This window comes from Eucyclogobius newberryi, unplaced genomic scaffold (genome assembly GCF_026437365.1).
Source record: "Eucyclogobius newberryi isolate DKJ021-1_F unplaced genomic scaffold, fEucNew1.0.hap1 SCAF_2, whole genome shotgun sequence".
Taxonomy (NCBI): Eukaryota; Metazoa; Chordata; class Actinopteri; order Gobiiformes; family Gobiidae; genus Eucyclogobius; species Eucyclogobius newberryi.
Window position 1 is genome coordinate 50,028,515 of NW_027315834.1, and position 26,200 is coordinate 50,054,714.

The 26,200-nt window shown below is 49.2% G+C and overlaps 1 protein-coding gene across 1 annotated transcript; it reads left to right on the forward strand.

The window, feature by feature from the left end:
• Positions 1-1,672: 1,672 nt before the first annotated feature.
• On the forward strand, positions 1,673-19,752 carry prl2 (prolactin 2). The gene is made up of 5 exons (XM_072453550.1): positions 1,673-1,694; positions 10,198-10,376; positions 15,792-15,899; positions 17,039-17,215; positions 19,558-19,752. Exons 1-5 carry the CDS (start codon positions 1,673-1,675, stop codon positions 19,750-19,752), a joined length of 681 nt encoding a protein of 226 aa, XP_072309651.1.
• Positions 19,753-26,200: the final 6,448 nt, after the last annotated feature.

Genomic DNA, 26,200 nt, shown 5'->3' on the forward strand with positions numbered 1-26,200 from the left:
TTTTGTATTTGTCTCATTCTTTTGGAAATAATTGAGGCGTAAACATTATATATTATATAATATGTCACTTTGGACCTTTGTCTTTGTTGAAAATAAAGTCTTATTCTAGTTTAGATCTCTCGATAAAACAAAGAGGGAAGTGTCTCCTGTCTGTCTCCTGCCTCGCTCCCCAAATGTGTCTGTCCCAACCCCCGTCCCAAGTCTGTCCCCTTCCCTAAATCACAGATGGTCACATGACCCATTCCACATTTACAATTCACAAGCAGGTCAGAGGTCAGAGGTCAGAGGTTTACATTTACATTTGGACCCCGACACCTTAGAGAGACAACAGGCCCGTCCTGGACTCCCATGGGTCCTTTTATTCGAATGGGAAGTGTGGGGTCAGTGTGGGGTCAGCGCTTCAGGGCGTTTGACCCGTGATTCAGACTCGGCTCTCGTTCAGGGAAGGACCCGGTCCTCCGGTCATGCCAGGTGAACCTTCATCACAGGTGTAGAGGAAGTAGAGTTACTTCCTACTACTCGAGTAAGAGTACCTATAAGAGTACCTCCTTCCTCACCTCCTTCCCTCTGTCCTCACCTCCTTCCCTCCTTCCTCACCTCCTTCCCTCTGTCCTCACCTCCTTCCTTCTGTCCTCACCTCCTTCCCTCCTTCCTCACCTCCTTCCCTCCTTCCTCTCCTCCTTCCTTCTGTCCTCACCTCCTTCCCTCCTTCCTCACCTCCTTCCCTCCTTCCTCACCTCCTTCCCTCTGTCCTCACCTCCTTCCCTCCTTCCTCACCTCCTTCCCTCCTTCCTCTCCTCCTTCCTTCTGTCCTCACCTCCTTCCCTCCTTCCTCACCTCCTTCCCTCCTTCCTCACCTCCTTCCCTCTGTCCTCACCTCCTTCCCTCCTTCCTCACCTCCTTCCCTCTGTCCTCACCTCCTTCCCTCTGTCCTCAGCTCCTTCCCTCTGTCCTCAGCTCCTTCCCTCTGTCCTCACCTCCTTCCCTCTGTCCTCACCTCCTTCCCTCTGTCCTCACCTCCTTCCCTCTGTCCTCAGCTCCTTCCCTCTGTCCTCACCTCCTTCCCTCTGTCCTCACCTCCTTCCCTCCTTCCTCACCCCCTTCCCTCCTTCCTCACCCCCTTCCCTCCTTCCTCACCTCCTCTCCTCCGTTCTCACCCCCTTCCCTCCTTCCTCACCTCCTTCCCTCCTTCCTCACCTCCTTCCTTCTGTCCTCACCTCCTTCCCTCCTTCCTCACCTCCTTCCCTCCTTCCTCACCTCCTTCCCTCTGTCCTCACCTCCTTCCCTCCTTCCTCACCTCCTTCCCTCTGTCCTCACCTCCTTCCCTCCGTCCTCAGCTCCTTCCCTCTGTCCTCACCTCCTTCCCTCCTTCCTCACCTCCTTCCCTCTGTCCTCACCTCCTTCCCTCCTTCCTCACCTCCTTCCCTCTGTCCTCACCTCCTTCCCTCCGTCCTCAGCTCCTTCCCTCTGTCCTCACCTCCTTCCCTCCTTCCTCACCTCCTTCCCTCTGTCCTCACCTCCTTCCCTCCTTCCTCACCTCCTTCTCCCCCTCTCCTTGTCCGTTCGCCTCCTCGTTCTGGTGAGTGGCAGTGAAGTGGACAGTGGGAGGAGGATCCTGATCTACAAAACTCCAGGTCCAGACTGAGACTGAGACTCGCTCCAGACCTGGACCATGGCCGCCTCCTGCACTTCAGGTACTAGTACTTCTAATACTACTACTATTGTCATTACTGCTACTTTTACAAATACTTCCACTGATGCATCTTTTACTGCTGATTCTTCATGTGATTATAACGAGTTTTAGACTGTATTTAACCAGGACTAAACCAGGACTAAACCAGATCCAAACCAGGTCTAAACCAGGACTAAACCAGATCCAAACCAGGTCTAAACCAGGACTAAACCAGGTCTAAACCAGGACTAAACCAGGACTAAACCAAGACTAAACCAGGTCTAAACCAGGACTAAACCAGGACTAAACCAGGTCCAAACCAGGACTAAACCAAGACTAAACCAGAACTAAACCAGATCTAAACCAGGTCTAAAACAGGTCTTAACCAGGACTAAACCAGGACTTAACCAGGACTAAACCAGGTCTAAACTCCTGAGACAGTAATATTTCCTTTTGTCCAAGAACGGCACAAAAAATTCAAAAAAGAAAAGAGAAAAATGTTGATGAAATTCTAAAGCTTTAATAAATGATGGTTGAGATGTTTCTGCTGCTGGTTGTTTCATATCTATTATTATTATTATTATTATTATTATTATTATTATTATTATTATTATTATACTTATATTTCAGAACCTAAACTAAAATATTCTTACTAAAAGTTTTTTTTAAAAAACATTTTAAAAAGTCTTCATTTTGTCAAACTAAAATATGTTTGCAATGGTTTTTGTCGGTGTCGTGAGTTCGATGGGTTAAAACCAAATAAAAGGTCATCGTGAAGTCTAAAGGTTTAAGTGTTTGTGAGCTAAAGTATTCCTCCGGCTCCGGGAGCCAGATCGGCTCTGTGATTATGGCGTCTTGTGGGAGATAACAGACACGATTACACAGTAGAACGATAGACGCGGCGTGATTTGACCTGAGCCACAGCAGCTGAGGACCAAACCTTTGCTTTGAAGGACACGGTCTCTGCGTCACAAGCAAAAGGGACAAACCAGGGACATGTCCTGACTGTGGACGACCTCGAGAACCGTGTCCACAGAGGTCTTCCACAGGACACTGAGGGTAGGTGGTCGAGTGTGTGGAGCCCTGGATCCCTGAACATCTCAAACAGCTGGGACATTAGAGACTGACCGTGGACATCGCTCCCTGGACCAGCGTCCCAAACCTTTTCTACTGAAGTGATGTGTCCAGATGTCTCGCCGCGGGCCGACCCCAATCAACCGAGCCCCAAGTCTCTTTCTTTAACGACTTCTCAGCACAAGTGGTCAAGAAACACAGAGCTTCTGATCCGGCCTGAGAGAGAAGAACGTGGAATACGCTCTGCAGCGTCCTGCAGCGTCCTGCAGCGTCCTGGAGCGTCCTGCAGCATCCTGCAGCGTCCTGCAGCGTCCTGCAGCGTCCTGCACTGCAGCATCCTGCAGCGTCCTGCAGCGTCCTGCAGCGTCCTGCAGCGCTGAGGTCAACAGGAACGGGAAAATCCAATTATTCACTACAGCAGAAGAGGCTTTGGCATCAGAGAACTCCTCATCAGATCCTTCAACAGTCTAACATTCCCTCTGATCTCTTTTTGGATCGGTCTGTGAGCTCCTTTTTTCCTGCATTTAGTTTATTCTGTTGTGGTTGTGTGTGCAGTTGTTGTGGTTGTATGTGGGGTTGTGTGTGCGGTTATTGTGGTTGTGTGTGCGGTTGTTGTGGTTGTGTGTGTGCGGTTGTGTGTGCGGTTGTTGTGGTTGTGTGTGCGGTTGTTGTGGTTGTGTGTGTGCGGTTGTTGTGGTTGTGTGTGCGGTTGTTGTGGTTGTGTCTGTGCGGTTGTGGTTGTGTGTGCGGTTGTGTGTGCGGTTGTTGTGGTTGTGTGTGTGCGGTTGTGTGTGCGGTTGTTGTGGTTGTGTGTGCGGTTGTTGTGGTTGTGTGTGTGCGGTTGTGTGTGCGGTTGTGTGTGTGCGGTTGTGTGTGCGGTTGTTGTGGTTGTGTGTGTGCGGTTGTTGTGGTTGTGTGTGCGGTTGTTGTGGTGTTGTGTGCGGTTGTTGTGGTTGTGTGTGCGGTTGTTGCGGTTGTGTGTGCGGTTGTTGTAGTTGTGTGTGTGCGGTTGTTGTAGTTGTGTGTGTGCGGTTGTTGTGGTTGTGTGTGTGCGGTTGTTGTGGTTGTGTGTGTGCGGTTGTGTGTGCGGTTGTTGTGGTTGTGTGTGCGGTTGTTGTGGTTGTGTGTGTGCGGTTGTGTGTGTGCGGTTGTTGTGGTTGTGTGTGCGGTTGTTGTGGTTGTGTGTGTGCGGTTGTTGTGGTGTTGTGTGTGGTTGTTGTGGTGTTGTGTGCGGTTGTTGTGGTTGTGTACGGTTGTTGTGGTGTTGTGTGCGGTTGTTGTGGTTGTGTGTGCGGTTGTTGTGGTTGTGTGCGGTTGTTGTGGTTGTGTGTGCGGTTGTTGTGGTTGTGTGCAGTTGTTGTGGTGTTGTGTGCGGTTGTTGTGGTGTTGTGTGCGGTTGTTGTGGTGTTGTGTGCGGTTGTTGTGGTTGTGTGTGCGGTTGTTGTGGTTGTGTACGGTTGTTGTGATGTTGTGTGCGGTTGTTGTGGTTGTGTGTGCGGTTGTTGTGGTTGTGTACGGTTGTTGTGGTGTTGTGTGCGGTTGTTGTGGTGTTGTGTGCGGTTGTTGTGGTGTTGTGTGCGGTTGTTGTGGTGTTGTGTGCGGTTGTTGTGGTGTTGTATGCGGTTGTTGTGGTGTTGTGTGCGGTTGTTGTGGTGTGTGCGGTTGTTGTGGTGTTGTGTGCGGTTGTTGTGGTGTGTGCGGTTGTTGTGGTTGTGTACGGTTGTTGTGGTGTTGTGTGCGGTTGTTGTGGTGTTGTGTGCGGTTGTTGTGGTGTTGTGTGCGGTTGTTGTGGTGTGTGCGGTTGTTGCGGTTGTGTGCGGTTGTTGTGGTGTTGTGTGCGGTTGTTGTGGTGTATGCGGTTGTTGTGGTGTTGTGTGCGGTTGTTGTGGTGTTGTGTGCGGTTGTTGTGGTGTTGTGTGCGGTTGTTGTGGTGTTGTGTGCGGTTGTTGTGGTGTTGTGTGCGGTTGTTGTGGTGTATGCGGTTGTTGTGGTGTTGTGTGCGGTTGTTGTGGTGTGTGCGGTTGTTGTGGTGTTGTGTGCGGTTGTAGTGGTGTGTGCGGCTTTTGTGGTTGTGTACGGTTGTTGTGGTGTTGTGTGCGGTTGTTGTGGTGTTGTGTGCGGTTGTTGTGGTGTTGTGTGCGGTTGTTGTGGTGTGTGCGGTTGTTGCGGTTGTGTGCGGTTGTTGTGGTGTTGTGTGCGGTTGTTGTGGTGTGTGCGGTTGTTGTGGTGTTGTGTGCGGTTGTTGTGGTGTTGTGTGCGGTTGTTGTGGTGTTGTGTGCGGTTGTTGTGGTTGTGTGTGCGGTTGTTGTGGTGTGTGTGGTTGTTGTGGTCTTGTGTGCGGTTGTTGTGGTGTGTGCGGTTGTTGTGGTCTTGTGTGCGGTTGTTGTGGTGTGTGCGGTTGTTGTGGTGTTGTGTGCGGTTGTTGTGGTGTTGTGTGCGGTTGTTGTGGTGTTGTGTGCGGTTGTTGTGGTTGTGTGTGCGGTTGTTGTGGTTGTGTGCGGTTGTTGTGGTTGTGTGTGCGGTTGTTGTGGTTGTGTGCAGTTGTTGTGGTGTTGTGTGCGGTTGTTGTGGTGTTGTGTGCGGTTGTTGTGGTGTTGTGTGCGGTTGTTGTGGTTGTGTGTGCGGTTGTTGTGGTTGTGTACGGTTGTTGTGATGTTGTGTGCGGTTGTTGTGGTTGTGTGTGCGGTTGTTGTGGTTGTGTACGGTTGTTGTGGTGTTGTGTGCGGTTGTTGTGGTATTGTGTGCGGTTGTTGTGGTGTTGTGTGCGGTTGTTGTGGTGTGTGCGGTTGTTGTGGTGTGTGCGGTTGTTGTGGTGTGTGCGGTTGTTGTGGTGTTGTGTGCGGTTGTTGTGGTGTGTGCGGTTGTTGTGGTGTTTGCGGTTGTTGTGGTGTTGTGTGCGGTTGTTGTGGTGTGTGCGGTTGTTGTGGTGTTGTGTGCGGTTGTTGTGGTCTTGTGTGCGGTTGTTGTGGTGTTGTGTGCGGTTGTTGTGGTGTGTGCGGTTGTTGTGGTGTGTGCGGTTGTTGTGGTGTGTGCGGTTGTTGTGGTGTTGTGTGCGGTTGTTGTGGTGTGTGCGGTTGTTGTGGTGTGTGCGGTTGTTGTGGTGTTGTGTGCGGTTGTTGTGGTGTGTGCGGTTGTTGTGGTGTTGTGTGCGGTTGTTGTGGTCTTGTGTGCGGTTGTTGTGGTGTTGTGTGCGGTTGTTGTGGTGTGTGCGGTTGTTGTGGTCTTGTGTGCGGTTGTTGTGGTGTGTGCGGTTGTTGTGGTGTGTGCGGTTGTTGTGGTGTTGTGTGCGGTTGTTGTGGTGTTGTGTGCGGTTGTTGTGGTGTGTGCGGTTGTTGTGGTGTTGTGTGCGGTTGTTGTGGTCTTGTGTGTGGTTGTTGTGGTGTTGTGTGCGGTTGTTGTGGTCTTGTGTGCGGTTGTTGTGGTGTTGTGTGCGGTTGTTGTGGTGTGTGCGGTTGTTGCTGTGTGTGCGGTTGTTGTGGTGTTGTGTGCGGTTGTTGTGGTGTGTGCGGTTGTTGTGGTGTTGTGTGCGGTTGTTGTGGTCTTGTGTGCGGTTGTTGTGGTGTTGTGTGCGGTTGTTGTGGTCTTGTGTGCGGTTGTTGTGGTGTTGTGTGCGGTTGTTGTGGTGTGTGCGGTTGTTGTGGTGTGTGCGGTTGTTGTGGTGTGTGCGGTTGTTGTGGTGTTGTGTGCGGTTGTTGTGGTGTGTGCGGTTGTTGTGGTGTGTGCGGTTGTTGTGGTGTGTGCGGTTGTTGTGGTGTTGTGTGCGGTTGTTGTGGTGTGTGCGGTTGTTGTGGTGTGTGCGGTTGTTGTGGTGTTGTGTGCGGTTGTTGTGGTGTGTGCGGTTGTTGTGGTGTTGTGTGCGGTTGTTGTGGTCTTGTGTGCGGTTGTTGTGGTGTTGTGTGCGGTTGTTGTGGTGTGTGCGGTTGTTGTGGTCTTGTGTGCGGTTGTTGTGGTGTTGTGTGCGGTTGTTGTGGTGTGTGCGGTTGTTGTGGTGTTGTGTGCGGTTGTTGTGGTGTGTGCGGTTGTTGTGGTGTGTGCGGTTGTTGTGGTGTTGTGTGCGGTTGTTGTGGTGTGTGCGGTTGTTGTGGTGTTGTGTGCGGTTGTTGTGGTCTTGTGTGCGGTTGTTGTGGTGTTGTGTGCGGTTGTTGTGGTGTGTGCGGTTGTTGTGGTGTTGTGTGCGGTTGTTGTGGTTGTGTGTTTGTGTGTTCGACCAGAGAGACTGTGTCACAAAAGCAGATTTATAAGAATGATTTTGACATGTTTAACACAACGTTATGATTGAATGTTTATGGTGAATTGGTCCAATCAAAGATGAGAAAAGTAAAAATATGTGATGCACCAACAAGAAACACATTGAAATGGTTTTAAGTGTAGTTGGAGATGTTAATCGTAAACTTGGGTTCGGGAGCTGGACCACGCCTCCACTCTTTAACCACACCTCTAATTACCCAGAAGCCCTATTTATAAGGCCTATCCACAGAACAAAAAACACACTTTGGACATTTAATGCTCGTCGACTCAATGTCCCACAATCTGTCCAAAAGACAAAGACATTGAGACGTTTGTAGAGGAAAAGTGTCTCCTCCCATTCTCTGGGATGCTCCTCCCACTCTCTGGGATGCTCCTCCCACTCTCTGGGATGCTCCTCCCACTCTCTGGGATGCTCCTCCCAGCTACGGCAGGTTTGAGGGGCAGAGTTATTGAAAAAGAAAGAAAAAATGTTCAGTTGTTTCATCTGGACTGTTTTTTAGAAAAACAAGACGTTTCGATTCTTATCCAAGAGTCATTCTCAATCTGAGGAAACAACTATCATCAGGAAGCTCCAGTGGTCAGGGAGAGAGAAGGGGGAGGGGCTAAACTGGACAACTATAGAATAAACAACATTAAAAACAAATGATAAAGAGAAGCTCATCTTGTTTTGACAGATGAAGAGTGGGAGGAGCTCAGAGGAGTGCCCCACATTCATGCCCTTATGTGGTCAGATGCTCCTACTTTCTTCATAACTCCAGGTCAAAGGTCAAAGGTCTCATGCTTCACAAATGCAACTGTTGTAGAAACAGCGCCACCAGGAGGCAAACCACTGTCACATGACCTGGGACTGTCAATCACACATGTGTGAGTGAAGTTCACCACGCTCTGATACAGCATTTACCCCTGAACTTTACTACTATGAACTCCTGCCATGGACACAAGACATGGATACTTTAGAATGTACTTTAAACTGTACTTTAGAATGTACTTTAGAATGTACTTTTAGACTGTACTTTAGAATGTACTTTAGGATGTACTTTAGAATGTACTTTAGAATGTACTTTAGAATGTACTTTAAAGAATGTTCTTTAGAATGTACTTTAGAATGTACTTTAGAATGTACTTTAAAGAATGTACTTTAAAATGTACTTTAGAATGTACTTTAGAATGTACTTTAGTACGTACTTTAGAACGTACTTTAGAATGTACTTTAGAATGTACTTTAAGAATGTACTTTAGAATGTACTTTAGTACGTACTTTAGGATGTACTTTAGAATGTACTTTAGAATATACTGTAGAGTGTACTTTAAAATGTACTTTAGAATGTACTTTAGAATGTACTTTAGAATGTACTTTAGAATGTACTTTAGAATGTACTTTAGTACGTACTTTAGAACGTACTTTAGAATGTACTTTAGAATGTACTTTAAGAATGTACTTTAGAATGTACTTTAGTACGTACTTTAGGATGTACTTTAGAATGTACTTTAGAATATACTGTAGAGTGTACTTTAAAATGTACTTTAGAATGTACTTTAGAATGTACTTTAGAATGTACTTTAAAATGTACTTTAGAATGTACTTTAGAATGTACTTTAGAATGTACTTTAGAATGTACTTTAGAATGTACTTTAGAATGTACTTTAAAATGTACTTTAGAATGTACTTTAGAATGTACTTTAAAGAATGTACTTTAGAATGTACTTTAGAATGTACTTTTGGAATGTACTTTAGAATGTACTTTAGTACGTACTTTAGAATGTACTTTAGAATATACTGTAGAGTGTACTTTAAAATGTACTTTAGAATGTACTTTAGAATGTACTTTAGAATGTACTTTAGAATGTACTTTAGAATGTACTTTAGAATGTACTTTAGAATGTACTGTAGAGTGTACTTTAGAATGTACTTTAGAATGTACTTTAGAATGTACTTTAGAATGTACTTTAGAATGTACTTTAGAATGTACTTTAGAATATACTGTAGAGTGTACTTTAGAATGTACTTTAGAATGTACTTTAGAATGTACTTTAGAATGTACTTTAGAATGTACTTTTGGAATGTACATTTTGCTCTGGTTCTGTGTTTATGTAATGCTAATGCTAATGCTAATGCTAATGCTAGCTCTCCTGCAGCTTTAGACTGGGACAGTTTATTCCTTTAAGTAAAGTAACTGGAGCTCGCGCTGAGGGAACAAGAGTGTGAGATGTTTTAGGTTCTGAAGGAGTCAAAGTCAGGAGCTGGTAGTTAGTTCTGGTTCTTGTGTTTGTTTTGGTTCTTGTGTTTGTTCTGGTTCTTGTTTGTTTTGGTTCTTGTGTTTGATCTGGTTCTTGTGTTTGTTCTGGTTCTTGTGTTTGTTTTGGTTCTTGTGTTTGTTTTGGTTCTTGTGTTTGTTCTGGTTCTTGTTTGTTTTGGTTCTTGTGTTTGTTCTGGTTCTTGTTTGTTTTGGTTCTTGTGTTTGATCTGGTTCTTGTGTTTGTTCTGGTTCTTGTGTTTGTTTTGGTTCTTGTGTTTGTTTTGGTTCTTGTGTTTGTTCTGGTTCTTGTTTGTTTTGGTTCTTGTGTTTGTTCTGGTTCTTGTGTTTGGTCTGGTTCTTGTGTTTGTTTTGGTTCTTGTGTTTGTTCTGGTTCTTGTGTTTGTTTTGGTTCTTGTGTTTGTTTTGGTTCTTGTGTTTGTTCTGGTTCTTTTGTTCTGGTTCTTTTGTTCTGGTTCTTGTGTTTGTTCTGGTTCTTTTGTTCTGGTTCTTTTGTTCTGGTTCTTGTGTTCTGGTTCTTGTGTTTGTTCTGGTTCTTGTGTTAGTTATGGTTCTTTTGTTAGTTCTGGTTCTTGTGTTAGTTATGGTTCTTTTGTTAGTTCTGGTTCTTGTGTTAGTTCTGGTTCTTGTGTTAGTTCTGGTTCTTTTTTTTAGTTCTGGTTCTTTTGTTTGGTCTGGTTCTTGTGTTTGTTTTGGTTCTTGTGTTTGTTCTCGTTCTTGTGTTAGTTCTGGTTCTTGTGTTTGTTCTGGTTCTTGTGTTTGTTCTGGTTCTTTTGTTAGTTCTGGTTCTTTTGTGGAGCAGGTGAACAAAGAACAGAAGGACTTTGTCTTTCCTTTTGTCGACATCGTCACATTTCCAAAGTTTGAAATGTTTGACGCATTTTTGTCTCATTTTGCCCCGGTCCTGACCCGGTCCTGACCCGGTTAAAACCTGTTATGTTGTTGCAGTGAGCGCCGTGTGGATCCTGCTCTGCTCGTTGGCGCTCCCTGTAGCTCCCTCGCCCCTCTGCTCCGGGCCCCCTGGGGCCCCTGGATGTCCCATCGTGTCTTTGGCAAATCTGTTTGACCGCGTCATTCAACACTCGGCTCGAATGCACGGGATCTCCACCGACCTCCACCAGGAGTTTGTGAGTCCAACCAAAGATCCTGGTTTAGTCCTGGTTTAGACCTGGTTTAGACCTGGTTTAGTCCTGGTTTAGTCCTGGTTTAGACCTGGTTTAGTCCTGGTTTAGACCTGGTTTAGTCCTGGTTTAGTCCTGGTTTAGTCCTGGTTTAGTCCTGGTCTAGACCTGGTTTAGTCCTGGTTTAGTCCTGGTTTAGTCCTGGTTTAGTCCTGGTCTAGACCTGGTTTAGTCCTGGTTTAGTCCTGGTTTAGTCCTGGTTTAGTCCTGGTCTAGACCTGGTTTAGTCCTGGTTTAGTCCTGGTTTAGATCTGGTTTAGTCCTGGTTTAGTCCTGGTCTAGACCTGGTTTAGTCCTGGTTTAGACCTGGTTTAGACCTGGTTTAGTCCTGATTTAGATCTGGTTTAGTCCTGGTTTAGTCCTGGTTTAGACCTGGTTTAGACCTGGTTTAGACCTGATTTATTCCTGGTTTAGACCTGGTTTAGACCTGGTTTAGTCCTGGTTTAGTCCTGGTTTAGATCTGGTTTAGTCCTGGTTTAGACCTGGTTTAGTCCTGGTTTAGACCTGATTTATTCCTGGTTTAGTCCTGGTTTAGATCTGGTTTAGTCCTGGTTTAGTCCTGGTTTAGACCTGGTTTAGTCCTGGTTTAGTCCTGGTTTAGATCTGGTTTAGTCCTGGTTTAGTCCTGGTTTAGACCTGATTTAGTCCTGGTTTAGACCTGGTTTAGACCTGGTTTAGACCTGGTTTAGTCCTGGTTTAGTCCTGGTTTAGACCTGGTTTAGACCTGGTTTAGACCTGGTTTAGTCCTGGTTTAGATCTGGTTTAGACCTGGTTTAGACCTGGTTTGGACCTGATTTAGACCTGGTTTAGTCCTGGTTTAGACCTGGTTTAGTCCTGGTTTAGTCCTGGTTTAGTCCTGGTTTAGACCTGGTTTAGACCTGGTTTAGATCTGGTTTAGTCCTGGTTTAGACCTGATTTAGTCCTGGTTTAGACCTGATTTATTCCTGGTTTAGTCCTGGTTTAGTCCTGGTTTAGTCCTGGTTTAGACCTGGTTTAGTCCTGGTTTAGACCTGGTTTAGTCCTGATTTAGTCCTGGTTTAGACCTGGTTTAGTCCTGGTTTAGACCTGGTTTAGACCTGATTTAGTCCTGGTTTAGTCCTGGTTTAGTCCTGGTTTAGTCCTGGTTTAGTCCTGGTTTAGACCTGGTTTAGTCCTGGTTTAGACCTGGTTTAGTCCTGATTTAGTCCTGGTTTAGACCTGGTTTAGTCCTGGTTTAGTCCTGGTTTAGACCTGATTTATTCCTGGTTTAGACCTGGTTTAGACCTGGTTTAGTCCTGGTTTAGATCTGGTTTAGTCCTGGTTTAGACCTGGTTTAGTCCTGGTTTAGACCTGGTTTAGACCTGGTTTAGACCTGGTTTAGACCTGGTTTAGTCCTGGTTTAGTCCTGGTTTAGATCTGGTTTAGTCCTGGTTTAGTCCTGGTTTAGACCTGGTTTAGTCCTGGTTTAGACCTGGTTTAGACCTGGTTTAGACTGATTTAGTCCTGGTTTAGTCCTGGTTTAGACCTGGTTTAGTCCTGGTTTAGTCCTGGTTTAGACCTGGTTTAGTCCTGGTTTAGACCTGGTTTAGACCTGGTTTAGATCTGGTTTAGTCCTGGTTTAGACCTGGTTTAGTCCGGGTTTAGTCCTGGTTTAGACCTGGTTTAGTCCTGGTTTAGTCCTGGTTTAGACCTGGTTTAGTCCTGGTTTAGTCCTGGTTTAGACCTGATTTAGTCCTGGTTTAGTCCTGGTTTAGTCCTGGTTTAGTCCTGGTTTAGACCTGGTTTAGTCCTGGTTTAGTCCTGGTTTAGACCTGGTTTAGTCCTGGTTTAGACCTGGTTTAGACCTGGTTTAGACCTGGTTTAGACCTGGTTTAGTCCTGGTTTAGTCCTGGTTTAGACCTGGTTTAGACCTGGTTTAGACTGATTTAGTCCTGGTTTAGTCCTGGTTTAGTAATGGTTTAGACCTGGTTTATATATTTGGGTCATTCTAGAAGTAAATTTTATATTTGACGTAGAAACATTTGCTTTACCTTTATATTTCTTATCCTACAGATTAGCGTTAGCATTAGCATTAGCGTTAGCATTAGTGTTAGCATTAGCGTTCATTCATCTGAAGTCAGAACTCGTAACGTTCTCGTGGGAAATAAACGACCTCCAAATGTCAAATTCTAGAACACAAACTTTTACTAAAATGTTTAAGATATATAAAATAACAAAAAAGTATCTGAAATATTTTATTCTTCTCCTTCTGTCGTGTGTTTGGTTGTTCTCCATGTGTCATAGTCCTCACTCTGGTGTTTCCTACATCCCTTGGGTCCTCACTCTGGTGTTTCCTACATCCCTTGGGTCCTCACTCTGGTGTTTCCTACATCCCTTGGGTCCTCACTCTGGTGTTTCCTACATCCCTTGGGTCCTCACTCTGGTGTTTCCTACATCCCTTGGGTCCTCACTCTGGTGTTTCCTACATCCCTTGGGTCCTCACTCTGGTGTTTCCTACATCCCTTGGGTCCTCACTCTGGTGTTTCCTACATCCCTTGGGTCCTCACTCTGGTGTTTCCTACATCCCTTGGGTCCTCACTCTGGTGTTTCCTACATCCCTTGGGTCCTCACTCTGGTGTTTCCTACATCCCTTGGGTCCTCACTCTGGTGTTTCCTACATCCCTTGGGTCCTCACTCTGGTGTTTCCTACATCCCTTGGGTCCTCACTCTGGTGTTTCCTACATCCCTTGGGTCCTCACTCTGGTGTTTCCTACATCCCTTGGGTCCTCACTCTGGTGTTTCCTACATCCCTTGGGTCCTCACTCTGGTGTTTCCTACATCCCTTGGGTCCTCACTCTGGTGTTTCCTACATCCCTTGGGTCCTCACTCTGGTGTTTCCTACATCCCTTGGGTCCTCACTCTGGTGTTTCCTACATCCCTTGGGTCCTCACTCTGGTGTTTCCTACATCCCTTGGGTCCTCACTCTGGTGTTTCCTACATCCCTTGGGTCCTCACTCTGGTGTTTCCTACATCCCTTGGGTCCTCACTCTGGTGTTTCCTACATCCCTTGGGTCCTCACTCTGGTGTTTCCTACATCCCTTGGGTCCTCACTCTGGTGTTTCCTACATCCCTTGGGTCCTCACTCTGGTGTTTCCTACATCCCTTGGGTCCTCACTCTGGTGTTTCCTACATCCCTTGGGTCCTCACTCTGGTGTTTCCTACATCCCTTGGGTCCTCACTCTGGTGTTTCCTACATCCCTTGGGTCCTCACTCTGGTGTTTCCTACATCCCTTGGGTCCTCACTCTGGTGTTTCCTACATCCCTTGGGTCCTCACTCTGGTGTTTCCTACATCCCTTGGGTCCTCACTCTGGTGTTTCCTACATCCCTTGGGTCCTCACTCTGGTGTTTCCTACATCCCTTGGGTCCTCACTCTGGTGTTTCCTACATCCCTTGGGTCCTCACTCTGGTGTTTCCTACATCCCTTGGGTCCTCACTCTGGTGTTTCCTACATCCCTTGGGTCCTCACTCTGGTGTTTCCTACATCCCTTGGGTCCTCACTCTGGTGTTTCCTACATCCCTTGGGTCCTCACTCTGGTGTTTCCTACATCCCTTGGGTCCTCACTCTGGTGTTTCCTACATCCCTTGGGTCCTCACTCTGGTGTTTCCTACATCCCTTGGGTCCTCACTCTGGTGTTTCCTACATCCCTTGGGTCCTCACTCTGGTGTTTCCTACATCCCTTGGGTCCTCACTCTGGTGTTTCCTACATCCCTTGGGTCCTCACTCTGGTGTTTCCTACATCCCTTGGGTCCTCACTCTGGTGTTTCCTACATCCCTTGGGTCCTCACTCTGGTGTTTCCTACATCCCTTGGGTCCTCACTCTGGTGTTTCCTACATCCCTTGGGTCCTCACTCTGGTGTTTCCTACATCCCTTGGGTCCTCACTCTGGTGTTTCCTACATCCCTTGGGTCCTCACTCTGGTGTTTCCTACATCCCTTGGGTCCTCACTCTGGTGTTTCCTACATCCCTTGGGTCCTCACTCTGGTGTTTCCTACATCCCTTGGGTCCTCACTCTGGTGTTTCCTACATCCCTTGGGTCCTCACTCTGGTGTTTCCTACATCCCTTGGGTCCTCACTCTGGTGTTTCCTACATCCCTTGGGTCCTCACTCTGGTGTTTCCTACATCCCTTGGGTCCTCACTCTGGTGTTTCCTACATCCCTTGGGTCCTCACTCTGGTGTTTCCTACATCCCTTGGGTCCTCACTCTGGTGTTTCCTACATCCCTTGGGTCCTCACTCTGGTGTTTCCTACATCCCTTGGGTCCTCACTCTGGTGTTTCCTACATCCCTTGGGTCCTCACTCTGGTGTTTCCTACATCCCTTGGGTCCTCACTCTGGTGTTTCCTACATCCCTTGGGTCCTCACTCTGGTGTTTCCTACATCCCTTGGGTCCTCACTCTGGTGTTTCCTACATCCCTTGGGTCCTCACTCTGGTGTTTCCTACATCCCTTGGGTCCTCACTCTGGTGTTTCCTACATCCCTTGGGTCCTCACTCTGGTGTTTCCTACATCCCTTGGGTCCTCACTCTGGTGTTTCCTACATCCCTTGGGTCCTCACTCTGGTGTTTCCTACATCCCTTGGGTCCTCACTCTGGTGTTTCCTACATCCCTTGGGTCCTCACTCTGGTGTTTCCTACATCCCTTGGGTCCTCACTCTGGTGTTTCCTACATCCCTTGGGTCCTCACTCTGGTGTTTCCTACATCCCTTGGGTCCTCACTCTGGTGTTTCCTACATCCCTTGGGTCCTCACTCTGGTGTTTCCTACATCCCTTGGGTCCTCACTCTGGTGTTTCCTACATCCCTTGGGTCCTCACTCTGGTGTTTCCTACATCCCTTGGGTCCTCACTCTGGTGTTTCCTACATCCCTTGGGTCCTCACTCTGGTGTTTCCTACATCCCTTGGGTCCTCACTCTGGTGTTTCCTACATCCCTTGGGTCCTCACTCTGGTGTTTCCTACATCCCTTGGGTCCTCACTCTGGTGTTTCCTACATCCCTTGGGTCCTCACTCTGGTGTTTCCTACATCCCTTGGGTCCTCACTCTGGTGTTTCCTACATCCCTTGGGTCCTCACTCTGGTGTTTCCTACATCCCTTGGGTCCTCACTCTGGTGTTTCCTACATCCCTTGGGTCCTCACTCTGGTGTTTCCTACATCCCTTGGGTCCTCACTCTGGTGTTTCCTACATCCCTTGGGTCCTCACTCTGGTGTTTCCTACATCCCTTGGGTCCTCACTCTGGTGTTTCCTACATCCCTTGGGTCCTCACTCTGGTGTTTCCTACATCCCTTGGGTCCTCACTCTCGTGTTTCCTACATCCCTTGGGTCCTCACTCTGGTGTTTTGTGTTTCAGGAGCAGCAGTTTGTCCCGAACAGAAACCACATCGGTCGTTTGAGCAGAACGTGTCACACTTCGTCCATCCTCACGCCCAACGACAAGGAGAACGCCCAACGCCTGACGGTGAGGCCACACCCGCGCTGTAACGAGCTGTAACGACCCGCGCTGTAACGAGCTGTAACGACCCGCGCTGTAACGACCTGCGCTGTAACGACCCGCGCTGTAACGACTCGCGCTGTAACGACCCGCGCTGTAACGACCCGCGCTGTAACGACTCGCGCTGTAACGACCCGCGCTGTAACGACTCGCGCTGTAACGACCCGCGCTGTAACGACTCGCGCTGTAACGACCCGCGCTGTAACGACTCGCGCTGTAACGACCCGCGCTGTAACGACTCGCGCTGTAACGAGCTGTAACGAGCTGTAACGACTCGCGCTGTAACGACTCGCGCTGTAACGACCCGCGCTGTAACGACTCGCGCTGTAACGAGCTGTAACGAGCTGTAACGACTCGCGCTGTAACGACTCGCGCTGTAACGACTCGCGCTGTAACGAGCTGTAACGAGCTGTAACGACTCGCGCTGTAACGACTCGCGCTGTAACGACCTGCGCTGTAACGACCTGCGCTGTAACGAGCTGTAACGACTCGCGCTGTAACGACCCGCGCTGTAACGACTCGCGCTGTAACGACCTGCGCTGTAACGACCTGCGCTGTAACGAGCTGTAACGACTCGCGCTGTAACGACTCGCGCTGTAACGACCCGCGCTGTAACGACTCGCGCTGTAACGACCTGCGCTGTAACGACCTGCGCTGTAACGAGCTGTAACGACTCGCGCTGTAACGACTCGCGCTGTAACGACCCGCGCTGTAACGACCCGCGCTGTAACGACTCGCGCTGTAACGAGCTGTAACGAGCTGTAACGACTCGCGCTGTAACGACTCGCGCTGTAACGACCCGCGCTGTAACGACTCGCGCTGTAACGAGCTGTAACGAGCTGTAACGACTCGCGCTGTAACGACTCGCGCTGTAACGACCTGCGCTGTAACGACCTGCGCTGTAACGAGCTGTAACGACTCGCGCTGTAACGACCCGCGCTGTAACGACTCGCGCTGTAACGAGCTGTAACGACTCGCGCTGTAACGACTCGCGCTGTAACGACCCGCGCTGTAACGTCCCGCGCTGTAACGACTCGCGCTGTAACGAGCTGTAACGACTCGCGCTGTAACGACCCGTTCTGTAAGGACCATGTGACCCTGTCCAGAGGGAGGAGCTGATGGAGCTGGTCCTGCAGCTGCTCGGGGCCTGGCGGGAGCCGCTCTGGCACTTCCTGCAGAGTCTGAGGAACAACAACCACTTCCACCTGAACCTGGACAAAGTGCAGCAGGTCGGTCACATGGTCCACGAGCTGCGCAACGGCGTCCAGAAGGTGGCGCAGAAGGTATGTCCATCCCACGTGTACGTCGACTGTACGCCGACTGTACGCCGACTGTACGCCGACTGTACGCCGATTGTACGACGACTGTACGCCAACGTGTACGACGACTGTACGACGACTGTGCGACGACTGTACGACGACTGTACGACGACTGCACGACGACTGTACGACGACGACTGTACGACAACGACTGTACGACGACTGTACGACGACTGTACGACGACTGTACGACAACGTGTACGACCACTGTACGACGACTGTACGACGACTGTACAACGACTGTACGACAACGTGTACGACAACTGTACGACGACTGCACGACGACGACTGTACGACAACGACTGTACGACAACGACTGTACGACGACGTGTACGACGACGTGTACGACGACTGTACAACGACTGTACGACGACTGTACAACGACTGTACGACAACGTGTACGACAACTGTACGACGACTGCACGACGACGACTGTACGACAACGACTGTACGACAACGACTGTACAACGACTGTACGACGACTGTACAACGACTGTACAACGACTGTACGACAACTGTACGACGACTGTACGACGACTGTACGACAACGTGTACGACCACTGTACGACGACTGTACGACGACTGTAAGACAATGTGTACGACAACGACTGTACGACGACTGTACGACGACTGTACGACGACTGTACGACGACTGTACGACAACGTGTACGACCACTGTACGACGACTGTACGACGACTGTACAACGACTGTACGACAACGTGTACGACAACTGTACGACGACTGCACGACGACGACTGTACGACAACGACTGTACGACAACGACTGTACGACAACGACTGTACGACGACGTGTACGACGACTGTACAACGACTGTACGACGACTGTACAACGACTGTACGACAACGTGTACGACAACTGTACGACGACTGCACGACGACGACTGTACGACAACGTGTACGACAACTGTACGACGACTGCACGACGACGACTGTACGACAACGACTGTACGACAACGACTGTACAACGACTGTACGACGACTGTACAACGACTGTACAACGACTGTACGACAACTGTACGACGACTGTACGACGACTGTACGACGACTGTAAGACAATGTGTACGACAACGTGTACGACGACTGTACGACGACTGCACGACGACGACTGTACGACAACGACTGTACGACGACTGTAAGACAACGTGAACGACGACTGTAGGACGACTGTACGACGACTGTACGACAACGTGAACGACGACTGCACGACGACTGTACGACGACTGTACGACAACGACTGTACGACGACTGTACGACAACGTGAACGACGACTGTACGACGACTGTACGACGACTGTACGACGACTGTACGACAACGTGAACGACGACTGCACGACGACTGCACGACGACGACTGTACGACAACGACTGTACAACGACTGTACGACGACTGTACGACGACTGTACGACGACTGCACGACGACGACAACGACTGTACGACGACTGTACGACAACGTGAACGACGACTGTACGACGACTGTACGACGACTGTACGACGACTGTACGACGACTGTACGACAACGTGTACGACGACTGTACGACGACTGAACGACGACGACTGTACGACAACGACTGTACGACGACTGTACGACAACGTGAACGACGACTGTACGACGACTGAACGACGACGACTGTACGACAACGACTGTACGACGACTGTACGACAACGTGAACGACGACTGTACGACGAGTGTACGACGACGACTGTACGACGACTGTACGACAACGTATACGACGGCTGTACGGCGAATGTACGACGATGACTGTACGACAACGACTGTACGACGACTGTACGACAACGTATACGACGACTGTACGACTGCACGACGACTGTACGACGACGACTGTACGACGACTGTACGACGACTGTACGACGACGTGTTATCAGGGAATCTAAATACTGTTATTAAGGAATTTAAATTAATTCAAAATGAATCATGTCTTTTGTCTGAGTCTTTTTATGTAGAAAAAGATGAATTTGCCGCACTCTGAGCAGGATCTGAGCAGGATCTGAGCAGGTTCTGAGCAGGTTCTGAGCAGGTTCTGAGCAGGTTCTGAGCAGGTTCTGAGCAGGTTCTGAGCAGGTTCTGAGCAGGTTCTGAGCAGGTTCTGAGGTCCCGGTCTTGATTCGCAGATTGAGAATGAAACGTTTAGTTTTTTTTTAGTCCAGATGAAACAACACGATGACCCCTCCTGGACGAATGAGGCATTACACGGGCCGGCCCTGGTGGAGCAGTCACATGGCTCAAACGCATTCTTGTCCCCTCTGTCCTCTCTGTGCTCGTCCCAGATGCAGATGTTGGGGATGATTGGGAACTCCGTGAGCGTCCTCTCGTCTCCAGAAGTCCAAGCTCAGCCCGAGAGCTCCGAGTGGCCCCGCCTCCAGAACTACGACCTGATGCACTGCCTCCGGCGGGACTCCAGCAAGGTCCAGAACTACCTGAAGATCCTCAAGTGTCGCATTGTTCTCGAGCACGGCTGCTAGGGACACTGAGACGTGAGACACTGAGAGACACTGAGAGACACTGAGAGACACTGAGACACCGAGAGACACCGAGAGACACTGAGAGACACTGAGACATGAGACACTGAGAGACACTGTTTTCAAAGAGACTGTCCCTGATTTCTGCCTCGGGACAGTTGGATCACGCTATGGTTGTGGACAACACTGAGCATGTTTGGGACGTCCCTCGACCGTCTCAGCGTTTGAGAGTCGTCCCCATCACCGCGAGGTCAAAACGCCGCCTCTGGAAGTCGTGAAACGCCGTTTTAAACTCGTGAAAAACTGAGACGCTGCAAATGTGTTCAGGAAGTAAAGAATCAGATACAGCACCTTTAAGTTCAACAGGTACAGCACCTTTAAGTTCAACAGGTACAGCACCTTTAAGTTCAACAGGTACAGCACCTTTAAGTTCAACAGGTACAGCACCTTTAAGTCAGTGGTTTGTTTATTTATTCATGTATTTATAAAACTTATATTTATATTTCTTTCTTTCATTCGAAGCCTCGTCTTTCACGGAGCTGTTTTAAAAGTCTTTAACTCTGACATAAAGCATAAACAAACTTAAAGCGTCATTAAAAGAGAAAAGGTCCAAGTAATATATGACTTTTGGTCTTTGTCCAGAGGGAAAGTGTTTTACTGGCCAGGTCTGTGTAGAGGCGTGTGCGCCACAAGTGTCTGTACAGCACCATTTAATAAAGTATTTCAACAAAAAACCTCTGTTCACTGTGTGTGTGAGGGGCGTGGCTAAAGCTAGTGTGTGTGAGGGGCGTGGCTAAAGCTAGTGTGTGTGAGGGGCGTGGCTAAAGCTAGTGTGTGTGAGGGGCGTGGCTAAAGCTAGTGTGTGTGAGGGGCGTGGCTAAAGCTAGTGTGTGTGAGGGGCGTGGCTAAAGCTAGTGCGTGTGAGGGGCGTGGCTAAAGCTAGTGCGTGTGAGGGGCGTGGCTAAAGCTAGTGCGTGTGAGGGGCGTGGCTAAAGCTAGTGCGTGTGAGGGGCGTGGCTAAAGCTAGTGCGTGTGAGGGGTGTGGCTAAAGCTAGTGCGTGTGAGGGGTGTGGCTAAAGCTAGTGCGTGTGAGGGGCGTGGCTAAAGCTAATGCGTGTGAGGGGCGTGGCTAAAGCTAGTGCGTGTGAGGAGGCGTGGCTAAAGCTAGTGTGTGTGTGAGGGGCGTGGCTAAAGCTAGTGTGTGTGTGAGGGGCGTGGCTAAAGCTAGTGCGTGTGAGGGGCGTGGCTAAAGCTAGTGCGTGTGAGGGGCGTGGCTAAAGCTAGTGCGTGTGAGGGGTGTGGCTAAAGCTAGTGCGTGTGAGGGGTGTGGCTAAAGCTAGTGCGTGTGAGGGGCGTGGCTAAAGCTAGTGCGTGTGAGGGGTGTGGCTAAAGCTAGTGCGTGTGAGGGGCGTGGCTAAAGCTAGTGCGTGTGAGGGGTGTGGCTAAAGCTAGTGCGTGTGAGGGGTGTGGCTAAAGCTAGTGCGTGTGAGGGGCGTGGCTAAAGCTAGTGCGTGTGAGGGGCGTGGCTAAAGCTAGTGCGTGTGAGGGGCGTGGCTAAAGCTAGTGCGTGTGAGGGGTGTGGCTAAAGCTAGTGCGTGTGAGGGGTGTGGCTAAAGCTAGTGCGTGTGAGGGGCGTGGCTAAAGCTAGTGCGTGTGAGGGGTGTGGCTAAAGCTAGTGCGTGTGAGGGGCGTGGCTGATGATCACATGACATTTGAGAGAAACTTGTAATAATCGTCTTCACTTTTCACATAAACAACAACAACAGCAGCAGCAGAGGTCTGACTCATGACACCTGCAATTTACATTATTGTTGTTCACACGAGGAAGAAAGTGTCCTGTGACCTCAGGGCTGTGACCTCAGGGCTGTGACCTCAGGGCTGTGACCTCAGGGCTGTGACCTCAGGGCTGTGACCTCAGGGCTGTGACCTCCAGAGAAAATAAGTTGGTCACATGATCAGAGTGTTTAAAGCTCTAAAGACACACCCCAGAGTGTATAAAGCTGTGATAAAATGTAAATATATGATTATATTTCTGAGATGTATTTTATCTGCATAATAGTGATATGACGATATTTGAATATTATCTGCATCATTAGTCTAAGAGAAAAACAGGATGTGACAAACTGCATTTGTGAAGGTGTCGTAAAGATGGGCCAAGGCTTTATCTCTAAGGAAAATAACAACTGTTGTAAAAGACAAGTGCCTTGATGTGAAGCTGACCAATGAGAAATGTGACCCGCCTATTCCATAATATCTAATAAAACCAACCAGCATGAGAAAAAACGGCGTGAGACCAAGGAGGGTCGCCCAGGCTGCTTACAACAGCCTGGGCGACCCGGCCCGGCGGTTTCTCCCCTGCAGCTACACAAACGTCTGATGTTTCTGTGTCGTTTCAAATTCTAAGTTGGATTGTGTTCTCTGTGTGTTAAGAAATAGCATTGGTTTATGTCTCATTTATTGACAAAAGCTCTAAAGACCCACCTCAGAGTGTATAAAGCTCTAAAGACATCATGTCCCTGAGACCAAAAGAAGGAGCGACTGGACTGTGCCTCACAGAGACTATTTCTGTTCTGAATGTGACGTTTATTCACCTCAATTATGTCCAAAAGAACTAAATCCACAAAGACACAAGACGACATAAGACCATCTTTACACACAATGAGACACACACAAGACGACATAAGACCATCTTTACACACAATGAGACACACACAAGAGGACATAAGACCATCTTTACACACAATGAGACACACACAAGAGGACATAAGACCATCTTTACACACAATGAGACACACACAAGAGGACATAAGACCATCTTTACACACAATGAGACACACACAAGAGGACATAAGACCATCTTTACACACAATGAGACACACACAAGAGGACATAAGACCATCTTTACACACAATGAGACACACACAAGACGACATAAGACCATCTTTACACACAATGAGACACACACAAGACGACATAAGACCATCTTCACACACAATGAGACACACAAAAGACGACATAAGACCATCTTTACACACAATGAGACACACACAAGAGGACATAAGAGCATCTTTACACACAATGAGACACACACAAGACGACATAAGACCATCTTTACACACAATGAGACACACACAAGACGACATAAGACCATCTTTACACACAATGAGACACACACAAGACGACATAAGACCATCTTTACACACAATGAGACACACACAAGAGGACATAAGACCATCTTTACACACAATGAGACACACACAAGACGACATAAGACCATCTTTACACACAATGAGACACACACAAGACGACATAAGACCATCTTTACACACAATGAGACACACACAAGAGGACATAAGACCATCCTTACACACAATGAGACACACACAAGACGACATAAGACCATCTTTACACACAATGAGACACACACAAGACGACATAAGACCATCTTTACACACAATGAGACACACACAAGACGACATAAGACCATCTTTACACACAATGAGACACACACAAGACGACATAAGACCATCTTTACACACAATGAGACACACACAAGAGGACATAAGACCATCTTTACACACAATGAGACACACACAAGACGACATAAGACCATCTTTACACACAATGAGACACACACAAGACGACATAAGACCATCTTTACACACAATGAGACACACACAAGAGGACATAAGACCATCTTTACACACAATGAGACACACACAAGAGGACATAAGACCATCTTTACACACAATGAGACACACACAAGAGGACATAAGACCATCTTTACACACAATGAGACACACACAAGACGACATAAGACCATCTTTACACACAATGAGACACACACAAGACGACATAAGACCATCTTTACACACAATGAGACACACACAAGACGACATAAGACCATCTTTACACACAATGAGACACACACAAGACGACGTAAGACCATCTTTACACACAATGACGCACACAAGACGACATAAGACCATCTTTACACACAATGAGACACACACAAGAGGACATAAGACCATCTTTACACACAATGAGACACACACAAACACAACTAAACAAAGATGGAAGAATAAGTCTGGACTTATTTAAAGTGCTGAACACATTTAAATTAAAAAGATGGCTCTGGTCAGACAGAGGGGTCAGACAGGGCTGTGCCTGGTCTCTCCTCATGTTTGCTTTGTACTTGGAACCATTGGCCCAATTTATGAGACGATCAAAAACAATTCATGGCGTTACAGTCGATGGGACGGACCATAAAATTGCCTGAACAAAAAAAATTAAATTCTCTCACTTCTCGTCCGGGTGATTCCAGGAGTTTTATGCCAACGCCACCCCCGGGAGGCGGGAGGCCAACGCCACGCCCTGAGAGGCCAACGCCACCCCCGTTGACGTCGGGTGAAGTCGGGTGAGGTCGGGCGAAGTCGGGTGAGGTCGGGTGAAGTCGGGTGAAGTCGGGTGAAGTCGGGTGAGGTCGGGTGAAGTCGGGTGAGGTCGGGTGAGGTCGGGTGAAGTCGGGTGAAGTCGGGTGAGGTCGGGTGAAGTCGGGTGAGGTCGGGTGAAGTCGGGTGAGGTCGGGTGAAGTCGGGTGAGGTCGGGTGAAGTCGGGTGAAGTCGGGTGAAGTCGGGTGAAGTCGGGTGAGGTCGGGTGAGGTCGGGTGAAGTCGGGTGAGGTCGGGTGAAGTCGGGTGAAGTCGGGTGAGGTCGGGTGAAGTCGGGTGAGGTCGGGTGAAGTCGGGTGAAGTCGGGTGAAGTCGGGTGAAGTCGGGTGAAGTCGGGTGAGGTCGGGTGAAGTCGGGTGAGCAGGACAAGGACAATGAGACAAGTTCTTTGTTCTTTTTATTTGAAAACAGTTCAAACACAAATCACCGTCATCACTTCATCTGCAACAAAAGAGATCGGGAGATATTTGACCTTTTCATTCAGTTTCTATCGCTCGTTCTCTTTCGGGGTCGACTTTGGGCCTCAGGCGGAGTATTGACATTTATTGTTGTGAAATAAGAGAAACGCAGAGGTTGTGGTCACGAGGCGGCTGCGACGGTCACGAGGCGGCTGCGACGGTCACGAGGCGGCTGCGACGGTCACGAGGCGGCTGCGACGGTCACGAGGCGGCTGCGACGGTCACGAGGCGGCTGCGACGGTCACGAGGCGGCTGCGACGGTCACGAGGCGGCTGCGACGGTCACGAGGCGGCTGCGACGGTCACGAGGCGGCTGCGACGGTCACGAGGCGGCTGCGACGGTCACGAGGCGGCTGCGACGGTCACGAGGCGGCTGCGACGGTCACGAGGCGGCTGCGACGGTCACGAGGCGGCTGCGACGGTCACGAGGCGGCTGCGACGGTCACGAGGCGGCTGCGACGGTCACGAGGCGGCAGCGACGGTCACGAGGCGGCTGCGACGGTCACGAGGCGGCTGCGACGGTCACGAGGCGGCTGCGACGGTCACGAGGCGGCTGCGACGGTCACGAGGCGGCTGCGACGGTCACGAGGCGGCTGCGATGGTCACGAGGCGGCTGCGATGGTCACTGCCTCAGAGCGTCCGCTGCTCTGCTCCACACAGCTCACGTGCACTGACCCGTCTCTGACCAAAGGGAAAAGACACGGTCAAATGTACCGTCTGTCAGTGGGTCGGTCACAGTGGGTCGGTCACAGTGGGTCGGTCACAGTGGGTCGGTCACAGTGGGTCGGTCACAGTGGGTCGGTCAGTGGGTCGGTCACAGTGGGTCGGTCACAGTGGGTCGGTCACAGTGGGTCGGTCACAGTGGGTCGGTCACAGTGGGTCGGTCAGTGGGTCTGTCAGTGGGTCGGTCACAGTGGGTCGGTCACAGTGGGTCGGTCAGTGGGTCGGTCACAGTGGGTCGGTCACAGTGGGTCGGTCAGTGGGTCGGTCACAGTGGGTCGGTCACAGTGGGTCAGAGGAACACGCACCTCTTCATGGTGACCACAGTGTCGATGTCGTGGAGCTCTTCTTGAGGCGGCAGATCTTTCAGCACAATCTGTGACAAACACCAGAGTAAAGACCAGGATCTGTCTGACCAAAGCAACGTCCACTCCACGTTTGAAGATGAACCCAACATGTGGTCAAGAAAACAACATCTGACCACGCCCTAAGCTCAGGTGCACCGTCCGTTTAAAACATCACGCTTGTGTTTTAAAGGAGCTGAAACATGTCACGTCCATAATGCATTCAGCGCTATCGCTAAAGCTAACAAACATTAGCATGCTAACAAACATTAGCATGCTAACAAACATTAGCATGCTAACAGTGCACTTCCTGCTACGTGGAGATTAAAGCGCTCTATAATTAACATTTTTTTCAGACTAAGAGCTGTAAATGCACCAAAGACATCGAGGAGTCGACTACACGAGCGACAATAAAGCTCCAAACGACCACAAGCTGAGCATAAAGACCAAGTGATGGGGCGATGGGGTGTTGGGGCGAT